The sequence below is a fragment of the Labeo rohita genome, chromosome 13 (genome assembly GCF_022985175.1).
Source record: "Labeo rohita strain BAU-BD-2019 chromosome 13, IGBB_LRoh.1.0, whole genome shotgun sequence".
In the NCBI taxonomy this organism is placed as follows: domain Eukaryota; kingdom Metazoa; phylum Chordata; class Actinopteri; order Cypriniformes; family Cyprinidae; genus Labeo; species Labeo rohita.
Genome location: NC_066881.1, coordinates 20,320,610 through 20,334,497, shown reverse-complemented (window position 1 = coordinate 20,334,497; position 13,888 = coordinate 20,320,610). Strand labels below are relative to the sequence as shown.

General features: G+C 40.2%; 1 protein-coding gene across 13 annotated transcripts in view; it reads right to left on the bottom strand.

Annotated features, from left to right (window-relative positions):
* tacc2 (transforming, acidic coiled-coil containing protein 2) overlaps window positions 1-13,888 on the bottom strand; it is an 89,878-nt gene that overhangs the window by 49,594 nt on the left and 26,396 nt on the right. For all 13 annotated transcript variants that reach the window (XM_051126884.1, XM_051126894.1, XM_051126895.1 and 10 more), the window contains 3 exons: window positions 11,643-11,881; window positions 10,035-10,163; window positions 203-6,853 (listed from right to left, as the gene is read on the bottom strand). In XM_051126884.1, the coding sequence (XP_050982841.1) occupies window positions 203-6,853; window positions 10,035-10,163; window positions 11,643-11,881 (7,019 nt within the window). The remainder of the gene's footprint in view (window positions 1-202; window positions 6,854-10,034; window positions 10,164-11,642; window positions 11,882-13,888) is intronic.

The window sequence follows — 13,888 nt, the reverse complement described above, 5'->3', positions numbered from 1 at the left end:
GATGTCACTGTTGAGGTCACTCTCAGGAGATAATGGGCTGTAGTGCCTGTATTCGGCTCCATTTTTACTCAAAACGCCACAAGAGGATACTGTTTATATATATGTGTCAATGAAAACGACTACACCTTCTTTTGACATTATCTGTGAGTGCAACCTCAGCGCCCTCTCATTTTAAAAACAAACACATCAATTTAAAAAGTACCTGTTTTCTGTCAATCCACAAGTAGTCTCGTCTCTGTTCTCTGGAATGATTTGAGACGTGGAGGCAGCCTCCTTCAGATCTCTGAGCCAATCAGAGGAGTTGGCTGTATCTGACTTCTCAGGTACAAAGACTGCATTTAAGACTCGGCTATCTGAACTGTCAATAACCTGTGATACCTGCACTGTTCCTGTGACTGATCCCAACAACACATCTGCAGCTTTTGAGACCTTGCTGACTTCATCTTCTATAGCTTTGCTGTCATCTTTCTGTATTGCTACTAGTGGAGAGTTATCTGCTATATCAGGACTTTGCTCACTGCTACTTTGAACTGCATTTGTGGCATTTTCACGTAAAGTTTGGATAAACGACTGCTGATTGGCTGTTGGAGGGGACTGGAGGGAATCCTGGGGCTCAGTCACTAAGCAGACAGAGGTCTCAGGGTATAACAATGACACATCCTGTTTCATTTCGGTCAGTGTCCCATTAGAAACTTCTTCCGTTTGTGGGTATACATTACCAGCTATTGTTTCATCAAGGGAACGTAAAGGCTGCTCCTCCATCTTGCTTTGGTTTTCTTTGTGAATGGTTTCTTTCACTAGAGACTCTGAAGATTTAAGTTTAGCCCCTTTGGACATTTCTGTGTGATTCTTTTCAATGGCTTTATTCTCTTTCTCATCCTCTATCTGAATTCCTTCTGTCTCTAGTATGTCATTTAAAATGGTGTCTTCTGCTTTCATAGTGCTGTTTTCAGTGTCCAAACAAGTTCCTACATGTTGTAACTGCACGAGCTGCTGTTCAGAACACTGCGTATCCTGCTCCTCTGTGTTGTGGGTACCGTCTGGGAATTGCTCTGACAAATGCTTATTAAGCTGCTCCATCCTCCAGGCGGCTGTCTCAGATTGGGGAGTGAAATTAGGAGTGTTAGGTTCTAGTGCATCTTTAATGGCCTGATCCACACTTATCTCTTTTTCCTCTTTAATACTTTCCTGGAGCTCAGAAGCAGAAAAAGAGGATGCAGTGGTGGAGAGCTGGCAATCAGTGCGCTGAACTAACTCTTTCTCTTGCTGAATTTGGGACGTTCTTGCAGTAGACATCTGTGCAACATCACTCATTGAATCAGAACTGATCTCAGTGTTTCCAGTGTCTCTAGGGGTAACAGAGTCGAAACATTTCTCCTCTGTTTCTATTCCTGCTTCATGGTGTGAGAGGGTGGGAGTCACAGAGAACCCACTTGAGTGATTTACAGGAAATTCTGAGCCTTTCTTGGTGTCAAGAATTTCGTTCCTCACACTCCCGTGCTCATCCGCATTGACTTCGGTGGAATCTGCATGTTTACTCACACTCTCCTGTGATGTTAAGATGGAAGACTCTTTTGCCCCTGTATCCCCTAGAACTTGTGAAGTTTCAGAAACTGACGATGCTGTTACAGACAAGTTGGGATCTGACTGTGTTTGGATTTCACTTTTACCACAAACAGGAAATTCCCCACCATTAAGATCTATTGCTTGTTTTGTCGTCTTTTCATTCTCTGGACATACATCGTACACAGCAACATCTTTGTCATAGCCCACCACCAGTGTGGCACTCTCTGGTGTGCTGTTTAGGGATCTTTGAGCCTCTGCACTACAATACATCATCACCTTCTCTTGCTTTTCACTTGCCTCAGCAACTGTATGATTATTGCTCTCAGCATTTTCTAAAATGTTGCTTTTACTCACACTTAACACTGCTTCTGGGGCGCTCATAACCTTCTGTTGCTGCTGGAGCTCTTGGGACTGTGAAAATGCCAAATCTGACTGGCTCATACTTCTTGGATCTTGTGTGTGGTCAATGACTGGAGGGATTTTTTCAGTTAGTGCCCCTCTAAAACCCAGAGCCTCTTCTATAATCCCTTCAGAGGTTAAACCAGGATCAGGCATATGGCTAGATTGTAATTTTCCTCTTGGAATAGTTTCATCTAATAGTTTTTCTTCTCCTGATAGATTGAATAGATTTATTAATGTCTGGTTTTCTTCTTGTGTTTGATCAGCTTTTTCATCTGCAGCACTCTTATCCTGTTCCTGAGAGGTATTTGTTCTTTCTTTGCTGTCCTTTTCTGCAATGGATGGTACATTTTGTACCTCATTTCCTTGCACCCACTCTTCTACCATCACCTGTCTGAATCCTTTAGTTACATCTTTATTCATTTTTACATTGTCTGCAGATGAATGTTGAACAGGCAGCTCAGTCATCAAGTGCGAATCACATTTGATTTCATCTTTAGGACTTTGTTGCATGGTCAAAGCAGTATTTGTCTCTTCTCTACTATTCTTCTGCTCCTTGTTAGGCATTTCTTCTTGTTCCTCACTTTCACCCTGCTGTTCAATCCTTTCTTCCTGAAAGGAAATAGTTTCATTTTTTGCACTGGATTTTTCTTCGGTTTCCTTTACACACTCCTTGTTCTCCTCTCCTCCCTTCACATGCTTGAATACCTCAGATGTGTCTTTATTAGTTACCTCATTTTCTGTCATAACATTTGTAGGTGCAATGTCTAAATCATTTTCATGCTTAGAATTTAAATGTTGTTCACTCTTTTCTTTTCTACCGACCTCCAATTCTCCAACACTCTCAGATGCTTTGTATGATTTCATCTTTGCATTTTCAACAATATCTGGGGTCTTTAACACTAGCTGTGAATCACCTGACTGTTCAGGTCTGTCAGTTGTAAGCAGAAGGGTCCCAGATGATGCTGCAATTTCCTGTGTGGAGACACCAACAGCGTAGGGCAGATCATGTGCATTTTGAGATCTTAACATCTCTTCATTCGCATCTGTAATATTCTTTACAATCTCTGTGCTAGAATCACACACAGAGTTCACACTGCAATCCTCCCCGGGTCCCGCTACAGCAATATCACAGTCATTAACGGACTCACAGTGACTCAGCATTGGGCCTGGAGACTTTAGTACAATGACAGACACATCCCTGGCATCACTGTTAGTGCTTTGTGTGGTGGTTGAGGAAAGATCCCTTTGTGCTGGTACTGTAGTCTCTGCTGCAGGAAGAGAAGGGACAGTTGTGTCCCCAGCATCCGCTGCATCATTTTTAATTCCTTTACTGAACTGTGATTCAGTCTCATAGGGCAGAATGTCAGCACACTCATCTGCTTTTGACAGAAATGGCATCTCTGACACTGTAGTAGACTGCTCAGTGTTGGATTTCTTGTCTGGTTGAGTGCAAAGGTTGCTGTCTGTGTCTGGGACAGCCGCTGGAGACATGGAGCTGGTTTTTACCTGTGACTCAACTTCACATGTGTATTTTTCTGGCTTTGGTTCATGCTCTCGACCGTCATTCACAAGATTCTCTGAATTACCTGGACACTGTAGTTTTATATCACCTGCTTCAGGTAACCCCCATCCCTTTGATTTATCTGTCTCTTCATCCAGCATTTCCTCTGTGTTAAGTAGAACCTCTGTATGTTCAACTCCTTCAGACTCAGGGCTGCTGTTACGACCCTCTTGTGGAGATACATCCGGTAGTAAAACACTGTTCTTCTCAGTAGATGCTGACTCATCTGTATTTATTGGAGTGATCTGAGTAGCACTCAAAGACTCTTTATTTTCTTTACTTACTTCAGTTTCTTCCAGAGTTTCATTGTCCACGTCCTTAGCTTCAGTAACACCGGTAATCTCACCTGCAGCTGACAGTGATGAAAATGCAACAGGATTTCCCTGGCTGACATCAGGAGTTTCATCTGACACTTTTCCATCATCTTCACAGCTACTCATATTTACACGAACATCTTCTCCAAGTTTTACAGTAGTCTCACCCTGCGTTTGAGATGTACTGGTTGTTCCTCTGCAATCCTTTGACTCTTTAAATGTCATTTCCACTTGTTCGACTTTTTCTGTCACCTTTCCATTTTTTCCTTCTTGATCTCCTTCTTTACAGACAGGAGGTTCATTTTTTGTTCCGTGCAGGTCAGTATTGCTCTGGCCATTGCTTGGTTCTGTCTGTAGAGGAAGTGCTGGTTTGCTGAGAAAACCTTTAAAGTTAAAGCTGGCCTCTTTTACTGGATGATGCAGACTTTCGAATACCATCAGTGGGGGTAGAGAGGCACATTCAGTCACTTGGCACCTCAATGTTGCATCCTTTTGGTTCTCAGAAGAGCTCTGCATACCTTTTGGAGTCATTGCCGGGATATCCCTCATGTTCACTTGTAGCTTAGTTGATTGAGATGCGTCTTCACTTGCAGGAGTTGTTTCTTGTTTTTGTTGCTGTGTCTCTTTCTCTGTCGCGGTTCTAGTCTGTGAAGAGCTCTGTACCTGTTGATCCTTGGCTTGCACAGCAAGACGTTCGTTTTCTAAAGAACCTGCTGGTGGAAGTGATCTATCACTGCCTGGCAGCTCTGCTCCTGATGCACTTGGGCTCGAATTCAGATTAGCCTCTTCCTCTCTCTGCGCTTCTGTCTTTGTAGACTTTATGTAGGAAAGAGGAGGGGGTGGGCTGATGGAGTCGCAGTCGTTTATTCTGTTGATGGCCAGAGGAAACTGGGCTGTGCCTGCTGTGACAGGATGGATGAGGTCACTCTGGTCTTGCGTTGCCGCTGGTGATGCTGAGATGCGGCGGGATGGACACGTCTCGGTTGCTGCCTCAGTCTGTGACGCCCTGCCGGCATGTGCTGTGTTCTGTGCTCCGCCTTCCTCTTCGCTCTCTCCTTTTTTCTCCTTTGATCGACAAGTCTCCACCTTCCAGTCACATGTTCCAAGGACGCCTGAAGAGGAATAGGTGACCAGAGCTTTGTCCTCTGCGCAGACCGTGCCTGTATTCTTTTCTCCGGTTGGTGAGAGTGTGATCGGCAGACCCCCTCCCTTCTCCTCGCTCTCCGTCGAGTTGTGTGGCATTTTGTCTCCACAGCGCTCCTCAGTCGCCTCCTCTTTCTGAACAGGTGAGCACTTAATCTTCAGAGAAATTACTGAGGTGCATTTTTCTCCCTGTTCAGCAATACATTCACTCAATGTTCCCTCTGAGCTCTGAGACTCATCTGCTTCCAGCACTGCTGATTCTCTCTCTGCTGCTTGTAATATTATTGCGGCACTTTGGAACGCATCACCTCTCGTCTTCTCTCCCTCGCTTTCTATCATTTCTGGCATTGTGGGTGTTGTTTGTAGCAATGTGGAGGCAGTGGACTCTGCCGAAGCCCGTTCAAGGGCACTCTCTTCCTCCTCCTTCTCTTCTGCACCAGTTCGGCTTAGAGAATCTGAATTCCCCCACAGTGGTGTGTGTTCGTCAGCTCCAGCATCTAAAGGAGATCCATTCTCTTGCTCCAGTGGACAAGTCGCTAAGCCACATCTCCCTACAGGCTCATGTTCAGGGTCTGTTGTAGCTTGGCCGAAATCAATCACAACAGCAGATGCATCAGACACATTTTTCTCATGTTTGACTTCCCCTGTTGTACAGTGGTGTATGGTTTCACCTTCTGATATTGATTTGCAGAGTCCATCTGTCTGATCCTGGTCATCGTTTTGCTCAGCCCCCCATGGAGAATCCAGTAACTGGGCAGGTTGAGCCTCAGCCGGGGAAAGCTGAGCTTGGGGTTCTGGAGGTGGGGAGCAGATCAATTGCTTACCCTCAGGACTCAGCTGTTCTGGGAGTCCTAATTCCTGTTTTTGATGGTCAAGTCTTGATCCTACCGTTGTGTTTGTTTCTATCTGTCCATGATGTGTCCCTGACTCCACCTGTTTCTGTATGTTTGGTTGTGCGCTTATTTTAGCTTCCAAGTGCAATGCGTGACCAGAATGTTTATCCATATGTGTGGACGGGCACGCTACTAAATCAGTAATTAACTGACTATGTGTCTCTATTTTTATTTTATCTGAGTTCTGAATTATAGCTTTTGCAGAACTTATGACATCTTCATTCAAGGGATTTGTCTCTTTAATTCCTCCCGTTTCTCTCTGGGTTGTCTGTGCTGTAATATTTATTCTGTCTTCATCTTGTGTTCTATCCTCCAGGGTGTATTTTAAAGAGCAGATGTCTTGTATTGATTGATCCTGGGTAAGTGTTTCCTTTTCCGCATCGATCTCTGATGTGGTTTGTGTACCTGTCCATATACTACGTGTCTTTTGTTGAGCAGATGTGTCTATTTTTGTCTCTATCTCTGACTTTGTTCGCTGTTCTGCCTCTGACAGCTGGTGTGCTTCTGTTATATCCTCAATATTTTTGACATCCTCAGTTTCAGCTGCACATGTATTACTTTGCTGTCTTCCTAGAACATAATCTCTGAAGCTAAACACCCCCTCTTCACTTGCTGTTGAGTCATTTCTGTGCACGCCATCATTTCCATGGCAACCTTCATGAAATTCGGCAGGTTCATGTGAAGACGAACCAAAATCCTTTTTGACTTCAGCTTTCTCAGTTTGATTTTTCTCATCACTTTCAGGCACGGTTATAGAGAAACACCTGTCCAGATCACCTGTGGTCCATGTGTCTGCATCGGAGGACATGCCAAGAGCAGCCATTTCGTCCTCACATTCCCTTAAAGCTTCCTGGAGTTCATAATCCATCTGGGCAGCCAAAGGATTGAGGGATGGAATATTTTGCGGAGATTTGCTAGACAAGTGGGCTTGGGCCAGTGATGCTGTCTCAGTAGAAACTTGGTCACCATCACAGCTATCAGTGTTTATCAAAAAAGATACATTAGAATGAAACTTCTCTGAGAAACAATCAGTTGTTCAATCCACACCAAGCCAAAGCACTCCACTCCACCTCATGCCAGAGACAGGATGAAAGTCATGCATAGGCACAACTAAGCACTTTAAAAGCGTAAGAAACCCACACTGCAAAAAATAATAACCATTTTTCTTAATCAATATTTTGTCATCTTAAAACAAGGTTAAATTTACATGAGGACAAAACTGTTAATAAGACTTTTTTCGAGAATATATCTTGAATTAAGATTATATTTTTTTTTTCTTAAGATTATAAGATTTCCATTCTATGAAAATGGGTATTTTTACTATATGCAATTTTGCTTCTCAAGTAAATTTACCTTTTTCAAGGATGTTTAGATATATTTTTTAAATAAACATTTTTTAACCGAATAATATTTTTCTTCAGTGTAAACAGCAAAAAAAAAATCTAGGTTTTACTTAACTCTGTGCTATGATTTTTATTTATTTATTTTTTAAAAAAGGGAAACCACTCCATTTCCTCATTTAAAATTTATGAATAGTATGAATCATGTTACATTTTCATTGAGATTATACTCAAGACGCTGAAATCTTTTTGTAAATTTGAAAAGGTGAAGAAATGAGAGTGTTTTCCAAGTAAAAGCCTTCATAAAGATATAACCTAAAGCCTTATGGACTTGGCAGATAATCACACGCTGTTTCAGAGCAAGGTTAATGCTTCAATGCTTTTAGCATCCATTAAGAACCCGGGTGTAACTGACTACCTATGCGTATGACAGAAAAGCACCAGCCAAAAAACCTGCTAAATGCTTCTAACAATCTTATTACCACAGACATTATAGAGTCTGGTGAATCACTGTGACTCTGCATATCACGTCTCCAGCTGAAACCCAGTCAGTGACTAACATCCCAATAAAGTAGCTACAGCTGATCTAATATGACAACCATGCTTCCCTCGCACTGCCTGTCTCACCTTTTTTCTGTGCCTCAAGGGGTATTAACACAACAGAGACAGCTTAGCTAACACATTTTTGCCTGTCATTTTAGACTAAAAATCTATCAATCATCTTTAACTCGAATGGAAATAAATCAGAAAGCAGATCCTTGTGGGTTTCTCTCTGATTGGTCCACAGCACTCATGTGATCTGCCAACTTGCTGATATAGATGACAACAGGCTCAGCCACACAGGCTTCCTTTTCTTTTTTCAGTAAATGATTATGACTGGAAGCTGCCACTCCCATTCAGATGAGGCAAGAAAAAATGTTTATAACCCTTCTCTGGCATAACTGGAAAGGCAGACAGCTGTACTGCAGTTTAAGTTACAGTAATTATGCTTGTATGTGCTAAAACGTGAGGCCTTTTGGCATACTGTATGTCTGCATGAATTACAGAACTGCTGCCACTCCCTACTGCACTGTCAGGCAGCATTTCAATACCCACAATCCTCTGCACTTGCCTAAGCATTACTATAGCCCTTCTAAAAACACAATCTAAAAAGAATACATTAATAAAAATATAAATAGTATAAAAACATGAACAGTTGACCATAACATGATTTAGTCAAATTTAGCTGAGAGAAACTAACATGAAGCACACCCTTAAAACATGTCAAGTATGTCAAGTATGAATGTAGATCTCATCTCTCTGTCCTACGCAATTGCAACCAGATGTAATAATGTGTTGATTACTCTCTCAACAGGAAAAAAACTGAACACACACACAAAACAACCGCAAATATATATACATCACACTCAAACATGGCTTCCTGTTAGGGAGGAGACCTCTCACGCCATACATCGATCTAGTGTGGTAAACCATACACTTTCACCTCATGCGTGTTAAAGAGTCATATCAGCCGCCCAATTAAAGCCAAACTAAGAACAACGCTAGTTTAGTTCACAGCAAACCAGCTTTAAAGCCAAACATGTTCAACAGACCACTAACCCAGCTAGCACAACATTTGTGTAAATGTGTTTCCAGTTGTGAAAAGGTTGTGAAAACATTTTGATCCTAAATGCTTAAATGGATAGTTCACCCAAAAATGAAAATTCTGTCATTGATTACTCACCCTCATTTCGTTCCAAACCCTTAAGACCTTCGTTCATCTTCGGAACACAAATTAAGATATTTTTGATCGAATTCGAGAGCTCTCTGACCCTGCTTAGACAGCAAAGTAACTGGCATGTTCAAGGCCCAGAAAGCCCATGTGACATCAGTGGTTCACTCGCGTGAACGAGCATCGAAGACTGACACTATTTTTGTTTTCTTTTTGCACAAACAGTATTCTCGTAGCTCTAACATTATGATTAAACCACTGATGTCACATGGACTATATTAACAATGTTCTTACTACCTTTCTGGGCCTTGAAAGTAGCTGTGTTGCTGTGAACGCAGGGTCAGAAAGACTTTGGCTTTCATCAAAAATATCTTAATTTGTGTTCTGAAGATGAAGGGTGAGAGTAAGTAACAGAATTTTCATTTTTGGTTCATCTATCCCTTTAAAATGACAGATGATATATTTACGTATGTAAATAAAATGTCCATATATTAAAAAAAAAAAAGACAGTGTTTCAGAAACAGTTTATACTTGTCATTACCATGTCCAACATGTTTTTATGTGTTTACCATTAAAAAGCAAGCTGTTTTTGGTTGTATTTTGTTCGTATAAACCTCAATAAAACAGTTTAGTACAGTTTTGTTCAAAGTTAGTAAAACGTGCATGCGAGACAGATTTAGGCTACTTAAGATAGATATTTTTATGTTTTTAAACAAAATGTATTTATGACTTTTTTTACAACAAAGTTGCTGTTTGATACTGATCATATTTTTAAATCCAAATACATAAAATACATGTTTTTGTTCTTTTCACAGTTTTTCTTCTTTACATTTTTACATCTTTATGTGTTGTTTGTTAAACTTGTTTGACGACTAAAAAATTAACATTTTGAAATGCAAAACCATTTTGTGCGTACTGGGAACTCCATTTACACAGCACACATCAATTGTCACACCCAAAACACAAAATGGAGCAAAAGAGAGCACACCAAAATCTATTACATATGAAAACATGAGTACACTTTGGCCAAATTAAAAATGTCTGTCTATTAAGCCATAACAGACTGGTATCTCTCTGTCTCCATTTTAATAATTCCTCTGTTACCTCTTCACGAGGCCCACTACTGGTGGACTGGCCTCCATGTAGTGCTCTAGGCCTGACAGCAGAGGGTTGGCAGTGCCACCCAGTGCCACAGCCTCATTCTTCATTTCACCCAAGCTCCCCTGCTCACCACTATACACACATATACACAAATAAACACCCATGAATATGAGCCTCATAATGTCAGAACTCATTATTAGGAAAATGAAATTACTAATCAAGCTGTAAAAAAAAAAAAAAATCTAGGACGACAGGTTTTATCAAAATAATTTTGGAACAAACATTTTGTCTACTATCAAGCTATGGTGATGCATTGTAAGACTTATTTATGAGAAATTCACAACATTCAGAGATTTTGTCATTTTATTCCCAGAACGTGTCATAGGTCTACAGATGGAAACTTATTAGCTAGAACCCTAATAGCAGAAATTACCTGAAGAAACTCTTACTGTTACCATTACATAGTCAGAGCTGGGTAGTAACTGATTACATGTAATCTGGATTAAGTAATCAAATTCCAAAAATTAAGTACATTGTAGTTAGATTAAATATCTGATTATATTACCTAGTCTAATTGTATTACCTAAAATGTGTAATGTAATGGATTACGTTACTAGCAACAATTTTTGTCATATAAAACAGACTATAATTTTCAAGAAATCTACCCACCTCTGTAAAAGGTATATATAATAGATAATGTATGCATAAACTTACAGTGTAAAATATTAACGTCTACAAACAAGCCTTTCATTTTAATTAGCGTTACCTCCATAAAGTCACTGGAGTGTGTCTGGGTTCTACCACCTTAACAGCTGGCAAGGTTTGTGGCTCTTTTGTAGCCCTGCCAATTGTCCATTCAGTCAAGTTTTCCATAGAAATGAGTCAGAGATTAATGGAAATTCACTCTGTGTTTATCCAGCCAAGCAAGTACAAGGAAGGATCTTCGTATAATAAGTCCTGTGTTTTCCTTTGATTGTGAAACATAGTAAGGCGAGACATAAACGAGTGAGCGAGTATCAGAGTCCAATCTAAACTGTGGCTTCCAGTTTCAAGACTGATAAGAACTTGCGCCATTCTTGACTGTCCTCGACTCCCAGGTGAATTCAGTTTTATGGCACCTTTCACTGAACTTTCTCAAAGTTGAACTTATTTCACCTACAGATTAAAATTCTGTCATCGATTACTCACCCTTGTGTTGTTTCAAACCTGCATGAGACATTTTTCTAATATCTGCTCTTGAATAAAATATCTGCTCTTGAAAGTCATATAGCATTGGATGATATGAGGGTGAGTAAATGATGACAGAAATTTCATTTCTGGATGAACCATACTTTTAATTAGCCTACACCAGGCATGTTAACCATTATCACCTTTTTAAATCTCTCTATTTTTGTTTCCAAAATGCAAATCTTGCAAAATAGTTTTGTTGTTTACCAGTATGCAAAAACATAACCGAAAGGTGGAGAAATTTGCATCAGATGTGAACAACTTTTCAAAAGAATTAGCCATCCTGTTAAAACTTGCCCCTTGCTGTCAGATGACAGGTCGTCAGCGCAGTTCTCTGAGATAATTAATGTGCTCGTGTGAGAGAGAAAAACTGTTGAGGCCTACCCAAGCGAGGTTCCCCAGGTGAGACTGAGCTCAGTGCTGAGGTCGAGGTCTATGCTGGGCAGCAGATCATGAGGAAACTCTAGTTCTTCTTTATCCTCCTCTTCCTGTCTTTGCAGCTTTTCTTCCTCGTCAGCAGACACCTGTGGCTCTGCTTTGACTGGATCAGTGTGGACAGATCCGTTCTCTGCAGTGGCAGACTTGTTGTTCACTGGGCTCGCCTTGTCAGTGTGTACTGCAGCCTGAGAAACACAACAAAAGTCGTTAGACCACAAACCATTGCAATCTGTTTTTAATCAGAGGTCTGTAAATCACTCACACGAGCTGCACACACCTAAAATGGCTTACTTGTCACTTGGAGAACAAGTTATCTGTTCAAACCGAGATTATGTTCCTTTAAGCGTACAGGGTACATTTAACATCAAAGAAAACACACCCACCACAACAATAAAATTAAAATGCCAAGGTGATTCTAGACTAGGCTACACACCCTGATCATTTATTATTGTGTCATCAGTACTTTTAAATTAATCTTTAAAAAATAAACATGTTTTCAATGAATCCTCCACACCAGGTGGGTCTGAAAGATCAGTTGAGGCATGCCCTTCTGCACACTTACAAATAAACATGTGGTTGTGAACCAAAAACTTAATTCTAGATTCATAGTGAATTTCCACAGAATTCATTTACTTGTTTCACTGAAAATGAGGCTAAATGAAGTGATTGTTCTGACTTTACTGGTTTTACCACTATACTTTCCAAATGAAATAAGATAGCCTCATTCAACTGAACTACATTACCATACAGCACTTTAAACACAGATAAAATGCATTCTGAAGCATTTTGTAAAAGGCCAAGCCAAACAAACAAATAAATAAATGTAAATTTACTACATGTCACGTTAATGAGGCCACGTTCACACAGCAGCAGAGTACGATTGTCGATACCGTATCTGAGCCTTTAATACGGTTGCGTTCACACTGTCAGTTTTTGGGATTGACAACCACATTTACTTACAGGTGTGAGTCTCGAAATGTCCCGTTCACACAGCAGTCGGAGAAGACGACTGAGAATGGCAGCTACTTTTTGCTTAAATAAATAAAAGCGCTTATGCAAGTAATATTGCAGAACAGGTCATTGTTATTAGTGGCTGTTTCGTTATTATTGGTAGTATATTGTAAATATTATTCTTATTCACTGCTCATTTGAACCCTTTTAACATTTTATTAAATACTATTATTACAAACAATATTATTTATTATGCTTTTTACACTATCACGATTCATAAAGAATATCATGGTCAAGATCTCATCTATTATATAAAGTAACAAGTCTAATTTCACCAGAATATCTTTATTTATATAGCCTATATGACACACACGCACAGGATTGCGGGAAATCGAAGGCAGCGAAGGATACATCTATGCTGCCTTCAAAATTCCATCAGAAGAAGGAACCTCCGGAGACAGGAAGTGAAGCAGAATTAGAATTCGGACGTGCCTTGATGCCTTCCTGCCTTGGAATGCTGCCTCCGAAGGCAGCATTTTAGAGCTTTCGGACGCAGCCTTAAAGTATTACCGCTTTCTGACGACAAGAGTCGCGAGTTCATCCATCAAATCATCATTAACTGACAGCAGCTTTTAAATTTAAGTGGAGAGTGGCATTTGGCACGCAGCTCATTTCTCCGTCACTGTAAGTTACCGAAACTATGGAAGTTTTTTCCTAACAAAATTAAAATGAAAATTCAAATGCCTAAAATGATAAAATCATAAATCAAACTCTCAAAACAACTGCGCAAATGATAAATCAAATGCTCAAATTATCAAATAATAAATCAAACTCTCAAAATGGCTTCTCAAATGAGAAATCAAATGCTCAAACGTGATTTAATTTCCTCATTCTGGGAAGCATTAACTGTATCAAAAATCAAATTAAAAATCATTTGTATTTGATTTTCAATTTTCACGATCAACCCAGTATAAACCTGTCATAATTAAATCTATAATTCAGTGCTCTAATGATAAATCAAATGCTCAAACCAACATCGCAAACGTCAAATCAAATGCTCAATAGTGATGGGTCGTTCTTGAACGGTTTGTTCATTTTGAACGAATCTTTAATGTGACTCGGGACGAACGAGTCGTCTCGGGAAGTGATTCATGGTTCAGTCGCGCATTAGGTTCTGTACTGGAATTAGTTCACCTGTTTCGAGTCCTCTGGTTTTTGGAGTCGTTAGTTCATCTTATGGG